Source organism: Exophiala dermatitidis (assembly GCF_000230625.1).
Source record: "Exophiala dermatitidis NIH/UT8656 unplaced genomic scaffold supercont1.5, whole genome shotgun sequence".
Taxonomy (NCBI): Eukaryota; Fungi; Ascomycota; class Eurotiomycetes; order Chaetothyriales; family Herpotrichiellaceae; genus Exophiala; species Exophiala dermatitidis.
The window spans coordinates 3,305,199-3,324,440 of NW_008751650.1; the positions used below are offsets into that span (position 1 = coordinate 3,305,199).

Genomic DNA, 19,242 nt, shown 5'->3' on the forward strand with positions numbered 1-19,242 from the left:
TGACTCATTTGCCAAAGGTAAACATAATATCTGCTTGCCCGCCAAAACTCTGACAGTTATCCAGCTATGTCTCTTCACATTTCCAATATGCCCTTACCATCTTCAAGTCTTTGGGTTGAAGACCAACAACCACCTGTCTCAGGAGCCCGCAGGCTCGGAGGACTGATCGAGAGAAGATCAGACGCAAGAACAAGCGGTGCAAGACACAGAGGATGCGAAGTCTGATAACATGGAAGTCCAGGAGCCCAGTGAACGCGACCTCATCTCGGAAGAACAGCTGCAAATCCCGACCAGGCCCTTAGTGACGATCTTACCCCGAGAAAACGCCCTTCTCAGCTCTCAAACAGCAGCTCATCTCCAGCCCCATTTGCCACCATACGAATGGTCATTCTGGACAGATGCTTGCCTGCGGGGCCCCAAACCGGTTAAGCTTGACGGATGCGGCTTCTGCGTCGTACACCGTCGTCTCGACAATAGCAACCCTGGTGATCGAGACTTTGCTATCACATGGTGGCAAAGCTGCTTTGTGGCACGCAATGTCCATCAAATAGGACACGCTGAAATGCTTGCGGTAGCGCAAGCCTTGGAGATGGCCGTCGACCAATGCGAACGCATCTCCGGTACCGTCGTCACCAAAGCCAAAATCAAAAGGCCAGGGGTGGCTGAGGACATAAAGCGTCGGGCAGCTACTATTCCCTGGCCGATGCCGAAGGCGGTGAGTGTATTCACGGATAGTCAGCAGGTGTTGGACTCCATCGATAGCTGCTGGCTTTCTGGCAGAACGCCAGCTCGGCGGTCACCAATGAGGCATGCCAACGCGATGATTGAAGCGCTTAGCGATTTAGGTGTCAGAGTGCATCTTCAGTGGGTTCCAGGCCATGCCGGCGACGTCCGTAATCGTTGGGCCCATGAAGGAGCTCGAAATTCACTGAAACCGCAATACCATGGGCGGAAAGTGTACACGAGGAAAGTGCACCGCGTTCACCGGAGGCGTCACAAGGACAGAACTGTGACACGACCCTCCACGGCCATTATTGAGAAAGGAACCTGAGCCTGCAGCACAACAGCGGTGTAAACTACGAGAACCAGTAGACCTCCAAGATTCGTCAATTTGAGGCAATCGAGTTGCACACGTCCAAACACCATTCGGTGATGGGAAGACTGGGTGAAGTTGGCTTGAGAATGCATCATCATGCTGGAAAATTTCATTGCAGCTACGTATTTCCGCAGAAGGTACATCAAAGACGAAGCCACACGAACCCCAATACCAGCTAGTTAGCAACACATGCAATCAACACGTCATCTGAAATCCATCCCCCCTGCGACATACTACATGGCTTCGAATCGCCCAAAAGGAGTTGGACGAGCCGAGAAGACCTAGAAAAGAAAAAAAGGGGCCAGTCTTTGACTGATTGAAGTTGAAAGTTGCAGAGTCGAGTGTCTCGACCAGGCTTTTAAGCCAACATCCGAACGCCTTGATCAGGATTCGAACCATCATGGGTAGACAAGTCGTGCCCTGCTACCCATACCATTCTCCAGCACAGGATGTCCCTCAGCTAAGTATTGATGATGAAATCTTATAGCCCAATCTGCATCAGTGTGGTGGTGACCCAGACAGGCAAGGAAGGTATGTAATGGAAGTATTGAAGATCGAGACATGAAGAAGCTGTTGAGCAATGGTGGTTAGCAAGCTGTCATAAGGAAGCTGATAGCACATACCTCAGCTGCGTTGGATGCAGAAAGAGTCAGTGGGATGCCGGTCGAGTGTGAGAGCAGTCTGTGGCGAAGGCATTGTAGCTGGCCCGCCAGTTATAGCTCCAAGGACGAATGAAGCAAGAGCAGACTTGGAAATCTGCTCGGATTGACAATCGAACAGTACTAGTAACTGGATACAGTGCGAGGCTGAGCTGTGGGAAGGATATCAAATTCTTTTTGCGTGGACGATCTTGTCGGCTTACACGGGTCTTTGTAAATAATGCATCTGCTCTCCTTAACCCCCGGATTTCGCCTATGTCCCGTTGAGGTGAGAATGTCGCCATAATGGCGATTATTCTCATGTGAAAGAATGAGCGCCTTTTAAGATTAGGATTGCGAACAGTCGACATGATGGGATCGGACAAAGACCTTTTTGACTACCATTCCTCCAAGACTGTGGGCTACAAAGATGAGAGGCCTGGCTTTGGTCTTGACACTGTATTAGTGCACATTTAAGCCCAAAATTGCATAGGTATTCATCGCCTCGTACCTTCTGATTTGGCCTGAGCATCCATATTCGGTTCAGCAAATCGAGAGCAAAGTCTTTAATCCCAGCCTTAGAACGACTGAGGAGCAGGCTTGAGTCGTATCTGAAAGTCATTATTCTTGCATTCGGTATGGCTTCGGGAAGGAAGTCTTCAAGCCAGAGCCTTCCGGTCTCTGCATCTTGCTAAGTCTCTTTAGCCTTCCCATTTAGTCCGTGAACGGCGACGACACTGCAAGGTTAGAGAGAACAGAGCTTCGATAGATCAGTAGGCTGGGAGCTCGTGTCCAGAATTATTGACGTAGAGCAACTCCCTTCGGGCATTGAACGACGCAGGAGATACTGTACATAGACCGTCGACATCTATTGGTACGCAAGTCCGACTACCCCTTGATTTAAAGCAATCATACTATTTCGCAACGCTTGAGTGCAGTATGGCTTTCAGAACGTGAGATGCAGGAGTGGCTTGCCCTCATTTAGCGAGTGTCCAATTGACATTTATTGTCTACTAGTAGCCGAACTGGCTCCTGCGGATTGGTAGCAGGGCAGCGCTCCCTGTGGCTTGTCCAGTGCTCGGGCGTGCGCCCGGGGCTCCCCCGTCTCGCATCAGGTATCCCCGATGCTCGGTCACGTGCCCGATTAAAGCGGCCTCGCTCCCTTTCCTGAACGAAAATGGTAATGGACGAAGGACAGTTCGGGGTGTATATAATAAATGTATATATATATATATATAGACACCCTTCATGGATATATTGTTATATTGTATATACATCATTTTTGACCATGGTTCTTTCTATAAGGTATCGAACGTAGCAATTCCTTTCTTTTCTCGTCCTCCGGTACCAGCAGGTAGTCATTAGTCAGTCGTTCATTTCAGTTCACTCAAATCCCAATCAAACCACATAATACAGCCAAGCCAGACAGCCGGGAGATGCAGTGGTGGATAGGCATGTGCATGGGCATCTATCAAATCAAATTCTAGATCCAACCAACGCCCCCAGTGGCATGGCATTCTCTCCTTCATCGGCATTTGAGAGGACGAGAAACAAGCCAGCCAAGTCAAGCCACACAGCTCAGCTCAATTGACTTATTCACTCAGCATGAGCATGACCGTGACCATGAGCATGACCCTCGATCATTTCCCTCGCGCAAGCCTTTCTACACTCCTCAAACACCTTGACCTGCTTGGCCACTTCACCCAGCCGGCCAATGACCTCTTTATTCCCCTGGCCAAAGCCATAAATGGCATAAGGAATGCCCGTCTCTTTGCAAAACTCCTTGACGTATTTCTGGGCCTTGCGGAGATTGTGTCTAGGGATGCGCGGGAACAAATGATGAACAGCCTGGAACTGCAGGCCACCATGGAAAAAGTCCAACCAGGTCGGACAGTCGACGTCCATGGTTGTACGCAGCATCTTCTGGGCGAACGACTCGTGGACGCCCATATCGGTCGTCGACATGGCGAAGTGCGACAAGGTGATTTGCACATGCAGAGGTGCCGTGACCATGTGTGAGATCATGACAAACACAAACCGGTCCCATGCCGTCGGAATCGATTTATAGACAACCCCGTAACCAAACCAAGTCCAGAAAAACACTTGTCCTAGGATCTCAAACCACCGATGCCACCAGGCTGGACCCTTTTTCGGAGCTTGTCCCAGGAATAAATATTCCCACGACAGCCGATACAGGTTGAACCTGCCGAAGGTCAAAATCGGATAATACAGCCAATGCTGCTTCGAGACGGCCCATTTGGCCACCGCGTCGAAATGCATCACTCGATCGTAGTAGGTGGACCGGAGCGAGCTGAAGAAGCGCGGCGAAATCGCGAAGAACGGAATATGTTCTATGTCAGGGTCGTGCTCGGGAGAGTTGGTCACGATATGGTGCACGTTATGGTTCCGTTTCCACCAGCCCAATGACAGTCCTCCCAGGTAGTCGGCGATAATGATGCCGATGACTGTATCGACGTGAAAATTGTGCGTCACGCCCATGTGTCCTGAGTCGTGCGCGGTAAAGACAAGCTGATGCCAAAACATGCCCAGAAATAGTCCCGAAAGCGCATAATGTGAGTAATGCAGGCAAACCAGAAACCCGATAAACAACAGTGTATATCGGCAGCATTCGATCCCGTAGGCTCCGTATGGACAATCGTAGAGTCCTGCGGCACAAATCCGCGCGTCCAGTTCGCGATACTTGGTGACAATTCGGTCTTGCGAATGCAGGTTCAGAGGTGGATATTTCAGGAGGTCGGACGATTTTTCGGCGTTCAATTTGGTCTCAATCGGATCGGCTGCTTTGGCATCTTGCGTTTCCGGCTCGTGCTCGTGTTCCGAAAGGGACGAAACTGACGACGTTCCTGACCGGTGTCTGGTTGAAGAAAGGTCGGCCGGGTCAAAGACGGGGGACGGAGGTGCTGTACTGCTGCTACTGCTCGACGAGCTCTGTGCGTCGTCCAAGGGTACGTCCACGTCACGATCCTCTTCCTGGCCTGGAATGTAGGGTCTGAAGTGCCCGCCCTGAATTGGGGGCAGAAAGTTCACCCATCTCCCCTCGATTCTTCCAACCACATATTTCTGCATGTATTCCAGTGTCTCGGGACAGTGTAATGCTCGGATCTCGTCTGTCCCATCTCTTCCAACCATGTGTAAAATCGCCTTGTCGCCTCCCGGGTGATAAGGTATCCATGAATCGGCCTTGATCACCTGGCCGTCTAGGATTATAATCTTCCTACCCTCGGCGATGAGGCCTTCGATCTCGCGTCGAGACCAGATTCGGTCTTTGGGAGACACGCTGGCCGCCATTCTCTGTTGTCACTGCATGGGAGAAGGAGGGATGGGTCGCTCAGCAAAAAACACAGGCCTGAAGAAGCATGAAGGAACGGTGAAGGGGATGACGGGCTGCCAGAGGCCGCGCTTGTGGAGTGACTCGGGCGAGAAGTTACGCGGCGGGACGTTGACTCTGGCACAGCCAAATTTAATATTATTATTATGCAGAGCACTGCAGGTTCGAGGGGCTCGGTATACCTTCTCTGTCGTGCGCATACAGTCCACTTCTAGTACGTGAGAGAGAAGTCAGGCTACAGCTACTCCGATACACATCAATTTGAATGAATCAGTGCACAGTCGTGTCAAATTGCAGCATCGTCACATCAACCGTAGGAATAACAATCAATCAATCAATGAATACTAATATCTGGACCGCACTGCTAGGACCGGGCACTCATACCCGGTCGAACGCGCCGTTGCTTTTGCCAGCTTGCCTGTTTTCTGCACCTTGGCCGACGTGACTTTTCGCATGCTCCTCCACCATCCTGCCCCTTAATTACCCCGAACTCTGAGCTTTACAAGCATTGACAACAGGACTGGGCTGTGTATGTTGTACGGTACCTAGGTACCCAATCTCTGAGGCTCACAAGTTGGTCAGGCCGCTGATTCGTTGACTAGCATTGCCGACACCGTCATTGACCGTGTTTGCGGTGTCTCTGCCCAGTCCACCACCCACTTGACCGACATGACCGACATCTTCTTCACCCATGACCGGGTTCTTCTTCAAGGAATCTGTCGAGGCAGCAGTAAGTTATAGTGTCCAAAATAGTCAAGGCACTGAAGCGGTCATGAAACGAGGATCTGCTCAGATAAGGGCCAGGTTTCTCAAGGCCAGTAGGTCAGATCTAGTTGAGCGATCCTCTGGCCCTGATGACTTCGCTCTCACATGATCGATTGGGAGGTGAACTAGAACGACAGAATGTAATTACCTCTAGCCATGGACTGGAGCTTCTCACTGCCAGAATGCTCAAGCACTTTGGCCTGTGCAATGCCTTTTCCTTTGTAGTATCGTTTGGCGAACCATTCACCAACATCATCAGCGTATCCGGCAAAGTAGAGCCCAGCTGCAGCAAGAAGGAGGAAGGTAAAAATGACACCGAGAGAACTGAAGACTTTCGTAGTAGTTGACAAACCGCCGTTATACTCGGGGTATGCCGAAGCGGACGCTTGGGCTGTGGCAGAGTTGAGGGCACTCGAGGCACTCGAGGCCGCACTGTTAGCAGCACTGGAAGCCGCACTGCTCGCGGAGGAGAGGGAGGACGATATCTTTGATTGAGTCATGGCTCTTTTGCAAACGAGAGATTGTTCCTGGAGAGGTTATGCTGAGCACGCGACAGCGGTTGTCGATCGGGTCAGGGTCCGGAAAGTAAAACTGTGGTGAGATACACTGCAAACAAGACAATTCGAGGCAACAGACTTGAAGTTGAAGGAGGGAAGAAGATCAACCAGATGGTAGAGCTTCTTAAAGCAATGCAGAGCTGAGGAAGTGATGCAGTGGCAGACGTCCGTCACGCCTTCTTCAAGTTCCAGTTTCAATCCCAGTTCCATTCGTGTTGTCACGGAATGCAGCAAACCTGCTTCGACGCTTCTTGCTGGCTTCAGAGTGACGGACAAACGTCATGTTGTAGCAATGTTGGGCATGTGGAACATTGGTTCCTTGGAAAGCGTCGACCATGTCCAATGGACGTCGGACGGGAGCAGAAGCCATGCATGGGAACAGCAGCACACACGTCAAAGGCTTTTACTCTGCAACATGGATTGATGGAAACGAGTATCCAGGTACTTGTATCGCGGGAGATGTTCCCAGCGAGAAGTAGTACAGCAAACTAACAGGAGTATCCGACTGTTGCTAGTGTAGACTCCAGCATGTGAAGATCCATGGACTTGAAGTCTCCGTTCGCTCTCGTGCCAGTGTCCAGGCATCCGAGCTCCAGCCACAACCAACGCCACAAAAATCAGGCATTGCTGACGACTTGAACCAAGGAACTCCCGAGTTACTCGTCACTGTCACTATATCTTTTACAAAGAGGACATCCTACCACATAATTGTCCGGAATGTCTGATAGCGGTCCTCTCCTAGCTCTATCATTAACAGGTCGTTCTGCAGTCTTTCTGCTCCATATGCTACAGTGGTACGTTGCGCCTACCATCATTACCCTCCTCCGCTGGGCACGCGAGAGCCTCGATATCCACAGCGAGCAAGACATCTGATTCCCCATAGCCTTTCGGTTCTTCTACCAACGAAGAGCGTGCGGTCCGTGGAGCATGGGTCGCCAGAATGGTAGGTTAAGATCGAACTTCGTTTGGATGTAGTGTAGGATCTTGCCATACATGTCGACAATCAAGGGTGGAGTTGCCAGCATTGTCCTTCCTTACCACGACCGGCCTGCTGCCTCTCGTCGCCGAACACTGACCTAGATAGGTAAGTGAGTTGGTAATGTTGTAGGTATGTTGTATAGCCGGATCAACATCCGAGTTCTCGATCGCATTGAACTCTTGCAAATCCCAGTCACATCTCCCTGCCCTGGTCAGTATAAACAATTGTCCCAAGCAGATCTGCGGTCCAGCCTTGAATTGGAGAAACTCTCTCAGAGGGCGCCATCTTTTACATCGCTCGGGTTCAAACTCCTGTCTGTACGTCGTGAGCCGCGTTTTTCCCTTTACTTGTATAGCAGATCATCAACAACACATGTAGCACAGAACTTGCCCGCCAGCAAATGTAGCAAGGAAACGGTGATTTTGCAAAAGGTCCTTGATTAATTGTCGGGTCACCAGGCTGGCACCCATCATATAATGTACATATTTTTGTCATTTCTGAGAGCAACGAAAGAAGAGAGTCTAAAAGTGGCAGGCCGAGTCCGCAGTGCGATTGACAGCTCCGGCAAGATGACTACTCGTCAATGAAGTTCTTAACGTCTGCGGCGAAAATTAGTACTAGTTCAACTCGATTTCGAAGCGAAACACTCACCCTCCAGCCACTTGACATATTCCCGCTGCTCCTTGTAGTCGACATACTCCGGCAGGAAGCTGGCCAATTGCGCATCAATACCCCTCTCCTCGAGATACTTGTCCAGCATGGCTTGAAGTTCGGGGTCCAGGTTGCTGATCGGTGGACCAGCATACAGGCTGCGGGCTTCTTGGGCCTCTTCTGGGGTCTTAGCCTCGAGTAAGGATTCCTTGGGGAAGAAGCTGATGGTTTCGATCTCGATGGCACCCTCGGCTGCGACAGCTCGAATCTCCAAGGCTCGTTTGCTAGGCTTAGTCACTGTGATCGTCAAGTGGATAGGATAGGCTGGGAGCGAGTTGTCCAGGTCTGGTTCGCCTGCCTCAGCTCGATCGGACGGAGCAATGCTGTCTTCAGGCATAACGTCAATCTTGCCACCTCTTACGCCAGATTGGTTGATGGTGTTCTTGCCCCGACCATACTCTGGTTCATCATCAAGAGCGCCATCCTCGTCGAGATCATCGAATTCGTCTTCCTCTGCCAGGCTGTCGAGTTCGGCGACACTGAGTTGGATCTTGATCCTGCAGCTCATCGTTAAAAGGAGTCCAGATGTTGGGTATGCCACTTTGTCTTCTCACTTTTCATTCCCGAACTCCCTCGTAAGCGTGACTTCGTGCGTGCCGGGCTTGTCCTCGATCTTCCATGGGCTGTTTTGTTGGAATTCCTCGATGGTGGCAAGTTTGCTAGAGTCATTGGACTCTAACTCGAGTGATCTTTCAGCGTTGAATTTCTCGGAAAGTTCCTGATCCGCTGCATCCCCATGTTAGCAATTGATCCTTTCTTTCCATCGAATGATTGCCCATACATTCCCCAGCTGGTTCCCTTCTGAAAACGGATGTTGAAAAAGCAGGATAGGATGATTTCGTGGCCGGTTGCCATAACGCGCGACGAGCGGAAAGTCTCGAAAGGGAGGAAGCGCATCGGACCGTGGGTTGCCGGAGAGCAGCCTTGGGCAATGCCCGTGTCAACATTCTAAGGGTAGTCATCTTGTCACAGGTCGATACAGAGAGGGTGACGTTGATAGAGAACAATGATTCGAGCAGGCAGGAGAGTTGCGCGAGATTCAAGCTGGATACAGAAAGCGTTGTCGCCAAGGGCTTCGTTCCGGATCCCAGATAAATTTCTAGAGGGATCGCCGCAGCACGTGAAGATAGGAGATGACTAAGCGACAGCCATGTTCAACGATTGATGCATGGTATTCTACCACTACCCTCCTCTAACAAATACACAGTTGTAGAGCCCGAACCGTGTCATATCGCTTATTTAATCTAGTCTCATCTAATTCGTGATAATCAGGCGGAACAACGATAGCATCGGCAAATAAATCAATAATGCCTTTAGGGGACGTCCAGGTCTCTTCGCCAAATCAAGTTCCCTCAGCATCTTCTCCCCGTGGGGCTGTGGGTAGCCCGATGGCCAGGTTAACACCATGGTATCAAGGCGCCAGGCCGTTTGCGAATGGTGTTGCACTATTAGTGTTCCTGTTCAATGGTTTTCAGAAATGTGCCACCTCCCAACGTATGGGACTCCTTGAGACCCATGTCGTTCAATAGCTGGCCACAACCCCAGCGGTCAGACAAAGGAACCCAGGAAGGTGGTCCGGCCTCACTGATACGGCGTTAGACATCGGCATATGCAACGCAGGCCTGGGTTGACAAGTTGTAGCACAGTCTGCCAAGTGTGAATAACAGATCTAACCCCAAGCCCTTCATCTCACGAAAGTCCTTTAGGTGGGAAGCTTGAGGGCTTGATAGTTCCAGATTTGACAACACGGACAAAGTCCAGAGTGTTCAAACCACCCCATTCCCCTGCCCATCTTTCCAGCTTTGCGCGGCTCTGCTCATTTCGAAGTTCCGGCACCCAGAATCCGCCACGGAATTCGCGCGCCTCAGCGTCTTTCCGCAATGTGATCTGATCCTCCAGCTTCGTGGGCGGTCTCCCCGGTCTTCGTTGTGCTCTTGCCTCGGCCAACTGCTCATCCTCACGATCGATAAAGCTGATATGGTTATTTTCGAACTAGGAAATGCAACGGCCGACTTACCTTTGTGTCAGGACATGCATTTCTTCGTCACTTAAAGATCCAACCGAGCCCTCAATGGCTGACTTGAACCACGCCACTCTATCAACTTTGAAACACTGATTAGATCGACGCACTGGACACGGAGATGCAAGATCATAATCACCATAGACTTGATTCGCCCGTACTGCTGCATCCATCATACGAGATAGTTTCTCCTCCCTGGCGGCCGCTGTCCGGAGTCTTCTCGCATCTCGACTGTTTTCATGCAGACTGTTGGGCTTCCCTCCTCGCTTTTTTGATATTTGTTTCTGAACCTTGCCAAGCGAGCGAGCCATGATGGATAGATTTCAATTGCGAACTGTGTAAAATAAGCAGTTGTTTACAACCACCCGTCTACTGTGATCCTGATCGATACTTCATGTTGGGACCGAAAAAAGTTGATATCGGCAAAACTTCGGCAAGACTCCGATAAGGACGATAAGGGACGTGGCTCTTTCCCCAGAACGGGAATCGAGGCGCGTCTCAAATGCCGGCGCGTCAGTTGCAGGCTGCGGACGTTGCCTCAACATTCCTGTGGGAGTGCACCTCGTGTCCTACGACCTATTCAGCATCAAACACCCTATATTCAATGGCTCGAGGGGGGCATGTTTTCGATAGCTAACGCCTGGCTTCTGACCTCTTCTTGCTCTCTCCTGCCTGATGTGTTTGGTCGGTGCTAGACATCATTGGAAATAGGCGGTGTGCGGCTCACATACGCGAATATGGGCATCAAAGGTGCGTCCACCGCCTATTCCAAGCATTATAGCTGATAGCTCTAGGGTTACTGCCTATGCTCAAGTCGATTCAAACACACTGCACACTGAAGAAATTTGCTGGACAGACGATCGGGGTGGACGCCTACGGATGGCTGCACCGAGGCGTGGTGGGCTGCGCTTTCGCCCTGGCCTTGGAAAAGCCAACCACGATACACATTGATTTTGTCTTGAGTCGAGTGCGAATGCTTCTGGACTTTGGGGTGACGCCGTATTTGGTTTTCGATGGCGACAATATACCCAGCAAAGCCGGTACAAATGCTTCGAGAAGGAAGAAGAGGGAGGAGGCAAAAGCATTGGGTCTCGAATTGCATAAAGCGGGCAAGACTTCTCAGGCGCACCAGGAACTTCAGAAAGCGGTGGATGTTACCCCTCATATGGCGCGACAACTGATTGAAGAATTGAAGAAACTCAACGTACAATTTGTCGTGGCACCTTACGAAGCGGACGCTCAACTGGTCTATTTGGAGCAGAAGGGCATAATCGATGGCATTTTATCCGAGGACTCTGATCTTCTTGTGTTTGGGGCGAAGCGCCTCTTGACGAAACTCAACCAGTATGGCGAGTTGGTCGAGGTCGAGCGAGCCAACTTCGCCCTTTGCAAGGAAATCAGCCTCGCGGGCTGGACGGACTCAATGTTTATGAGAATGGCTATTCTCAGTGGGTGCGACTATTTGCCTAACATTGGAAAAATGGGACTCAAAACAGCGCATTCCTATGTTCGTAAATACAAGGATGTCGAGAAAATTCTGCGGATGGTACAGCTTGAGGGCAAAATGGTGGTACCTGACAAGTACATGGAGCGGTTCCAGCAGGCTGAGTTGACTTTCTTGCACCATCGGGTGTTCTGTCCCATCGCGCAAAAGATGGTCCATTTGAACGACCTTCCACCTGGGTTGCTGGAGTCTAATATGCCATATCTTGGCCCCTATGTTGACCCAGACACTTCCGTTGGAGTTGCGTGCGGTGACCTGGATCCCTTCTCAAAGAAACCCATTCAACTGAGCGCAGTGAAGGCACTCCTCCGGCCAGCCCTTAGCCAGAATAGGCGACAGAGTTATGCAGCAACTCCTGGTTTGAAACCGAACAAATCGCTCGAGACCTTTTTCAAGCCGCAGCGCCAGCCTCTGGCGGAACTGGACCCGAACAGTTTGACCCCTTCCCCTTCGCAAAGTCGACTACTTGAACGCCATCGAAATGCTTCATGGGAACCACGGCTAGTGTCTTCCGCTCCATCCCTCAGACGAAGCGCCACACATCAGCAGGTGTCGCTGAACGGAGCAGATCGTTCGACTTTCCTTGCACGCGCCTCCACACTATCCACTTACCAACCGCCGAAGCGTCCGAGATTATGTTCCGATTCTATCGATCCTTCACCCACCAAAGAAGTGAAACAAAGTCCTTTCTTTTCCTCCAAACACGAGGAGTCTAGCCCTTTGGCGCAAAAACGTGCGAAGGCTAAAAAGACTAAGAAAGCAGGGTTTGAGGTATTTTCTGACGATTCGGTGAACGACCAGATGTTGTTGGAATGCGAAATACAACAAGCAGCTAGCCCTGAGAAAAGCCCTGCCATAAACTGCATCAAGCCGCAATCTGGAACGGCGCTGCCGGATCGAGATGAACCCCAATCAATACCACAATCATCACCGGTCGGGTCACCTACAATACCTTCCGTTGCCCGTATGCGCAGTCCTTCTCCGTCACGGCGGAATGTCCCTGACAGAACCCCTACGAATCTTACTGAGACTAGAGCAATCCATCAAGATGACGACCCGGCCGCGTTCGAAGATCTGCTTGACTATCATGTCAGAAAGCAGAATGAAGCCCTGTTGCAAAAATTCACATTCCAGGGCGGAGCAGTCTCAAAGACATCGACTTGCAGCGGACCATCTGGAAAACTCTCTCGAACCTTCTCAGCCCAATCTCCGGAAGTGCAAATCGCTGCATTGCGAAAGCTGCCGGAGAGCGGAGAGATCGAATCATTTTGCAAAGAAGTCCAACACCACAAGACATTTGACCAGCAGTCATCCGAACGTCGACACAATGCACTCAAATCACTGGGGCGGCAGGGAAGATGTCTGGCCACGGCAGCAGCCATAACCCAAAAGCCAACTAGGACGCCCGCGTGCAACGAGACAGTGACGCCCTGGGACAAAGCTGGCTTGACTCGTGCCCCAACAAGTATAGGCGGTATAGGGGAGCTGCGCGGGAGTGAAGATGCAATAGTACCAAATAGTGAGGACGAAGGCTCGGACATTGGATCACCACCACGAATGCCTCGGTTGGATCTTAGTTCATTTGCGTTTGTTTCTACTTGAGCAGTTGGATATTTGGTTGGCGGCATCCTGCACGGCGTACGAACTTCGGCAAAGCGAGGCAGTCTGGTTGCGATGTGTACGGTTCGGATTGGCTATGGACATGCATCAGGCTGGGCACAAACATCTCTGCGGAGAGCTCATAACGATTGGCTATGATTACGTTGAGAGAGTATTGGGGTGCACGGTTGAGGTTTTCTTTTTGCAGTATGACCGGAGCCGATATATTTATTGTCAATGAGATTTATGAAGTGCACAAACTTGGGCGAGATAGATATTCGAAAACCAAGCATTCGAGTAATATCGCATACTACTATGGTACCCGTACTTGACGTTGACTGTAGATGGGGCTAATGACCTGGAAACGTCATTGCAAGGCTGCCGGCGACGAGGCTAGCAAGCCCCTGCGCCATACCTAAAGTGGCTAAATGTAAACATGGGGCACTTGGCGGGCTTCGCTGTTCCTGCGCCATTTCGCTGGAGCGTCTGCGGCACAATCACTGCATTTCCTGCCACCAGAATAACCAATTCACACCACAGACCAGCCTCACGGATTTCCAATGGCAAATCTTCAAGCGAATTTGACAATTGGTGCCTAGCACTCCCAGTCGCAGACATTTGCAGGACTAGATCAAGCTACGCCTCTCTTCCTTTTCCTCTTCTCCCCGTCCCTTCTCTATCTTCCTTGACTGCAAGACGCAGGCAGCTGACCACATCTTTTCAGCACAGTAGGACAGAGCGAATTGTCAAAAATCACTCGAAGTCTACAAACCTTTATAATTTCTTCCATCCGTGCACGCACCGACCTGTTGCCAAACCCGCTCTGACCACACGTTGACCCGGGCTGCGGGCCACAATACTGCTCGTGCTGAGCTTCAACACTTTACTCCGTCCGCACGGACGGCAACTCTACACCACACCACAACCATCACACATTAGAACTTGGGGGAATGGCACCCAGGTTCGTGACAGGATGGCGGAGATTCGTCCCAGCTATCGGCTACCACCATGTGCTCATGATATTCATTGCTATTGCCATCATCCTCCTCTGTAAGTACCATTTTGTGAGATGACCACGACGGCCATAATCAGCTAACCATATCTTCACAGCACTACTTCTCGCAGGATGCTCTTCGACATCTCCACTCATTCCGGACATTTACCTCATATCACTGTACTACCACCAGTACGCCCCGGTTTTTAGTACTGTGCAGGTGGACCCAGCGGTCACGACAGCAATAGCCAACATTGTGGGAAATGCAGACCTCAACGTGCGGGTGGGCTACTTTGGCATTTGCATCAGAGCGGATGGTGGAGCATGGATGTGCAACCAAAATTCAACGTCCCTGGCAGACCTGGTCAGCATCGATCAGGATCCGCTCAACTTGATATGGGTCGCCAGCACGTTCAAGAACGCAATCGTGTTCCCATATTTACTGATCATCGCCATTGTCCTTGCCTTCCTCACCTTCCTGCTGCTGGCGACATTTCCAGGTTGGCACTCGAGCATCGGCCCCGATGGCTCTCAACAGGAAGTCCGGCCTTTCCCGTCGAGGGCTGTATCCCAAGTCGCATTGGCCACCATCTTCATTGCATCGGTTTTTGTGTTGGTGTCCGTGATGTGGCAGCATACCGCAGCCGTGGCGGCCAGCACGGTGGCCCAAGATCTTGGAAACGGAAGTGTCAAATCCGGAGTGGGGACAGCAGCCATGGTTCTGGGCTGGTTCGGCTTCGGGCTTCTGGTGATTGTCACGCTTGGGTTGCTGGTGATGATATTGAGTATTCAGTTACTGGATCGCCTGACGGACGAGGTATGGTTGATTGCCGTTTGTTGAGAGGAAATGATCTTACTGACTGTTTTGCTGCAGGACTAAAAAATTGTACACGACACGACCCCTGCGATTTCAGCGAAAGTGATAGCGCTATTTGTTTCACGCATGAACGAAAGGACATTACTCATCATGGCAAAAAATGCCATCTGCGGCGTTCGGACATAGACTTGGATGTGTAATCAAGCATTTACGGCGGAAGGCCGTTGGAAGGAAGCAATGGGACCCAAACTCTGAAACTCATCCTGCACAGTTGTCGAAATACCCCCAATATACGTCGTTTGAGAACGAAACTGGGTTTATGGATGGTTCGCGAAGTTGAGGATGGAATGTGTGTTTGGGTGGTCCCTGATGGGAGACAGAGTCGACGGAGGACTGGCCAAAGGCTCGACGCTGGAACATGCACTGCATTCCCTGCTCAGAGCAGAATCACTGAATGGGCTGTATAGGTTCCCAGACATGAATGACAGATTGATCAAACAATTGAAGACACCGAGGCTGCTGCCTTGGTATGAGGTCCAGCATATTCTATTGTACTCAAAGTCTCAATTTCACTCTTCATGCCCTTCTCCACTCATATAGATACTACCCGGAGACCCAAAGTACACGGGTAGTCGAAAAGCATTAATAAGTAGACCGATGGACCGACAGTTGCAACTTGAACTTCAGTTGAAGGGGACAATACCTGGTACCAGGTAAATGACACTTTCCGTCCAACACACTCCGCTGTACCGAATCCAGCACCTCCGGCCAATCGCAACAGGAAGAATGACGGAAACCCGGCGGATCACCATACCACATATAGCAGTTCATAGTATCGCATCAAGCACTTTTGAATATTTTTATTCCGCCGACCCCAGTCGAACTTGAACCCCAGACATTTTCAGGAACCGGGGCCCCGAAATCGAAACAGACGTTCATTTCGATTCAATTCAATTCGCAAGTCTCTTCGTCTCGACTCGACTCGACTCGACCAATTCCAGTTCGCTTTTTACAATTTATTCGGAGAAAAAGAGGGTTAGTGCCGTTGCAAAAATGTGTCCACACAGACTCTTCGACGGCTTCGTCCTGCCCGCCTCGGCGGATATGCATGTCCATTTGCGCGAGGGAGCAATGTTGGAAGCGGTCGCGCCGACGATTAGGCGGGGGGGCGTGGATACGGTGTTTGTCATGGTAAGGAAATGAATTGAAACTGAAATGAGAACTCCGGACTTGCATTTCTGAACTCGCGAGCCCCGAGTCGAGTCGGGTTATTTGCGTTCGCGCTGTTGGATTACTTCTTGCATTGTTCAAGTTGCACTGCTGTTTACTGGCAGGTCTGGTTATTGTTTAATGTTCTTGTTCGGTGCTGGATGTTTGAGATACGGGGACTTAGGTCATGGTTTGGGGGGATATTGCTGTTATGAATTGCAGTTCTTTGTGGTCTTGGTCTTGGTCTAGGTATATCTGGCTGTGCCTTTTTGATTGTGGTTATATTTGTTATGTCCAAGTCTACAATTAAATCCTGAATTCCACTTTGTTCTCCATCCGAGGTTGGTGGGCGATACCTCCATATATCGAGCTAACTGACGGTGTACTGCTTATACAGCCTAATCTAGTTCCACCCATCACGACCGTCGAACACGCTTTACAATACAAGGCCGAGATAGCTAAGCATACAAACGCAAACTTACTCATGTCCTTGTATCTGCATCCGTCCATCACGCCAGACACGATCCGACAAGCCAAGCGGGCCGGGATTCACGGGGTCAAGTCGTATCCCGCGGGAGTAACGACCAATTCCGCGTCCGGGGTCGTCAATTACGAACAGTTTTATCCTGTATTCAAGGCCATGGAGGAGGAAGATCTGGTCCTCAATTTGCACGGAGAATCACCACCGGCCGAGGACATCACGGTCCTCAACGCCGAGGAGGCATTCTTGCCCACTCTGCTCGATCTCCATAGTCGGTTCCCGAAGCTGCGCATCGTGCTCGAACACTGCACGACGGCCGCGGCGGTCGAAGCGGTCAAGAAATGCGGACCCAATGTCGTCGGCACCATCACGGCGCACCATCTGTTTCTTATCATCGACGACTGGGCCGGTGACCCAATCAACTTTTGCAAACCTGTTGCAAAACTCCCCAGCGATCGGGTCGCTTTGCTCAAGGCCGCAACTAGCGGTAACCCAAAGTTCTTCCTGGGCACAGACTCGGCTCCTCATCCGTTACGGGCCAAAAAGGGTGGGTTGGGCGTACACGACGCTGGCAAATGTGCCGCGGGAGTATTTACTCAACCATACACAACGCAGCTGGTGCTCGAGGCTTTCGAGGACGCCGTTGCTAAAGGAGTGGTTGAACCAGTCCAATTGTCCAAATTTGTGGTGGAGGGGTTCCTTGGTGTCTTTGGTCGACAATTCTATCGCGTCGATGCGAGCACGGAGAAGATCAAGATCACTGCCCGGGATGAGAAAGTCATGTCTAGACTGACCGTGGGCGGGGGAGCGGGCTCAGACTCGGCGAATGCAGACGTCGTGGTTCCTTTCCGCCGGGACACCCCGATTTACTCGCTGGAATGGATCTCATGATTTGCCCTGCTTTGCTTGCCTTGGGGATTCAGTTGTGTCTTCTGGTCAGATAAACCATATACAATCCGCAATGTGTTGTTGGCCTTTACTCTGTACCACTTGGCGCTGGAGCCGAATCAAAAAACTTCTGGGTCATCAGAGCCGCTGCCACACTGACATTGAGACTGTCAATGTCTCCAACATGCGGTCTTGCGTTAGGGATACCGACAATGCCGTCCACAAGCGACTTCAGAAAATCTCGGACACCAGCTCCTTCATTGCCCAGAACCAAGACGCAGGAATGACTTAGCAGCGCCCCCTGGAATGGTAGCATTTGAGCTTTCTCTCCTCTGCGGCGTCGGCTGGGGAATGTGTCTTGATTTTCGGGGGCATCGGCTGCGAAGAATTTCCACCCATTTTCACGTGAAGCCTTGACGAAAGATCTTTCGTTCTTCACGTGTAGTATTGGCATGTACTCCAAAGCCCCGGCCGAGGCCTTCAAACTGTTGGTCGAGATAGGAGCTGTGCCATGCTCAAGGATGAGTATCGCATCGACCCCGAGAAACCAGGCAGATCGGACAATAGCTCCGAAATTCCCAGTGTCTGTAATGCAATCGAGGAGGAGCATGAAAGGATAGCGGTGGGATGGCCGGACCGACGGTATGACGGCCACGTTGCCGCGGGTCTCAAAGACACTGTTGACCTCCCGGTCTTCTTGCGAAGCCCATCCCACATTGGCGAGGATATCGTCGGAAGGCTTGCTCACAGAAGACAAGCTTGTGACTGGGAGTTTGGGTAGTGGAGAAGCCTCAAGAACCACGCCATTATGCGGTCTTCCTGTAGAAGCCTTTGAAAGAATCCTGTTCCACTCAGGCCCCCATACATCCTTGACCTCCACGCCTGCTGCTCTTGCAAGCTTGTAGATATCCTCCTGCGCTTGTGTATGGTCCCATTCCGCCAACCGATCGGCTTTTGTTTTGGCTGCTGCTGATTGATCTGAATCTCGGGCCTGGGTCTGAGACCTCAGGCGATAGAGCCTGTAAAGTTTGCGTCTTCTAGCCTTCAGGGCAGAGAGGACGGAAAATGTTCCGTAAATGAACTCTGAGCTCGCCGTCGTGTAGGGAAGTGCAGTCGGTATCGACGCTGGGGTCCGTGCCGGCTTCTCGTCTCTTTCCTGCGGAGTGTTTCTGTTGGACGTCCGGCTTCGCACATTTTGTCGACCGCCTTGCTCGACAGCAGCATTGCGCTCCTTTGGTATCGGTTGGGCTAGGTCACCGGGGCGAGGATTGGTGTAGCGTGCCTCATGTCTGCTTGCGCTGTGCTGAGCATCTCGAAGGCCCTTCCCAATGGCTCCGGTCAACGATATACGTCGTGCGGGCTGTAGACATGTCAGACACTCAACAGCCAGACGTCTTCGCAGGCTGTTGCCGGCGAAGGACTGCATTCATGTAAGAGTGTCAGCCGTGCTCAACCGACCAGGCGATGCAGTGTTGGGATGGTTGTATGTTGCCAATCTTCAAAAATGATTCTTTACAATTCAAGTTGGAGAAGGAGAATCTCCGCGTTCATTTTGCTAAATTACTTGCGACGCGACCGCGTCCTGCAGCGAAAGTGCAATTGCGGCATTCGAGTTCGAGTCCTCATCTCTTGCCA

At 51.2% G+C, this 19,242-nt stretch overlaps 9 protein-coding genes across 9 annotated transcripts; 3 read left to right on the forward strand and 6 right to left on the reverse strand.

Annotated features, from left to right (window-relative positions):
• Positions 1 to 1,173: 1,173 nt before the first annotated feature.
• On the reverse strand, positions 1,174 to 2,721 carry HMPREF1120_06752 (uncharacterized protein). Its single transcript, XM_009160962.1, has 4 exons — positions 2,246 to 2,721; positions 2,125 to 2,184; positions 1,720 to 2,073; positions 1,174 to 1,666 (listed from the first exon to the last, which is right to left on the reverse strand). The coding sequence occupies exons 1-3, from the start codon at positions 2,354 to 2,356 to the stop codon at positions 1,879 to 1,881; spliced, it is 366 nt and encodes a 121-aa protein (XP_009159210.1). The 5' UTR covers positions 2,357 to 2,721; the 3' UTR covers positions 1,174 to 1,666; positions 1,720 to 1,878.
• Positions 2,722 to 2,918: 197 nt separating this feature from the next.
• On the reverse strand, positions 2,919 to 5,200 carry HMPREF1120_06753 (uncharacterized protein). Its single transcript, XM_009160963.1, has one exon. The coding sequence runs from the start codon at positions 5,041 to 5,043 to the stop codon at positions 3,331 to 3,333; it is 1,713 nt and encodes a 570-aa protein (XP_009159211.1). The 5' UTR covers positions 5,044 to 5,200; the 3' UTR covers positions 2,919 to 3,330.
• A 450-nt stretch (positions 5,201 to 5,650) lies between these two features.
• Positions 5,651 to 6,348, reverse strand: HMPREF1120_06754 (uncharacterized protein; the record flags this gene model as incomplete). Its single annotated transcript, XM_009160964.1, has 2 exons — positions 5,651 to 5,799; positions 5,997 to 6,348. 2 exons carry the CDS (start codon positions 6,346 to 6,348, stop codon positions 5,651 to 5,653), a joined length of 501 nt encoding a protein of 166 aa, XP_009159212.1.
• A 1,609-nt stretch (positions 6,349 to 7,957) lies between these two features.
• HMPREF1120_06755 (uncharacterized protein) lies at positions 7,958 to 9,057 on the reverse strand (the record flags this gene model as incomplete). The annotated part of the gene is made up of 4 exons (XM_009160965.1): positions 7,958 to 7,983; positions 8,036 to 8,592; positions 8,650 to 8,821; positions 8,877 to 9,057. 4 exons carry the CDS (start codon positions 9,055 to 9,057, stop codon positions 7,958 to 7,960), a joined length of 936 nt encoding a protein of 311 aa, XP_009159213.1.
• A 727-nt stretch (positions 9,058 to 9,784) lies between these two features.
• Positions 9,785 to 10,426, reverse strand: HMPREF1120_06756 (uncharacterized protein; the record flags this gene model as incomplete). Its single annotated transcript, XM_009160966.1, has 2 exons — positions 9,785 to 10,067; positions 10,113 to 10,426. 2 exons carry the CDS (start codon positions 10,424 to 10,426, stop codon positions 9,785 to 9,787), a joined length of 597 nt encoding a protein of 198 aa, XP_009159214.1.
• Positions 10,427 to 10,852: 426 nt separating this feature from the next.
• HMPREF1120_06757 (exonuclease 1) lies at positions 10,853 to 13,221 on the forward strand (the record flags this gene model as incomplete). Its single annotated transcript, XM_009160967.1, has 2 exons — positions 10,853 to 10,865; positions 10,910 to 13,221. 2 exons carry the CDS (start codon positions 10,853 to 10,855, stop codon positions 13,219 to 13,221), a joined length of 2,325 nt encoding a protein of 774 aa, XP_009159215.1.
• Positions 13,222 to 14,168: 947 nt separating this feature from the next.
• HMPREF1120_06758 (uncharacterized protein) lies at positions 14,169 to 15,053 on the forward strand (the record flags this gene model as incomplete). Its single annotated transcript, XM_009160968.1, has 2 exons — positions 14,169 to 14,268; positions 14,329 to 15,053. 2 exons carry the CDS (start codon positions 14,169 to 14,171, stop codon positions 15,051 to 15,053), a joined length of 825 nt encoding a protein of 274 aa, XP_009159216.1.
• A 1,029-nt stretch (positions 15,054 to 16,082) lies between these two features.
• HMPREF1120_06759 (dihydroorotase, homodimeric type) lies at positions 16,083 to 17,610 on the forward strand (the record flags this gene model as incomplete). The annotated part of the gene is made up of 2 exons (XM_009160969.1): positions 16,083 to 16,220; positions 16,636 to 17,610. The coding sequence occupies 2 exons, from the start codon at positions 16,083 to 16,085 to the stop codon at positions 17,608 to 17,610; spliced, it is 1,113 nt and encodes a 370-aa protein (XP_009159217.1).
• HMPREF1120_06760 (TrmH family RNA methyltransferase) lies at positions 16,084 to 19,115 on the reverse strand. The gene has a single exon (XM_009160970.1). It carries the CDS (start codon positions 19,031 to 19,033, stop codon positions 17,696 to 17,698), a length of 1,338 nt encoding a protein of 445 aa, XP_009159218.1. The 5' UTR covers positions 19,034 to 19,115; the 3' UTR covers positions 16,084 to 17,695.
• Positions 19,116 to 19,242: the final 127 nt, after the last annotated feature.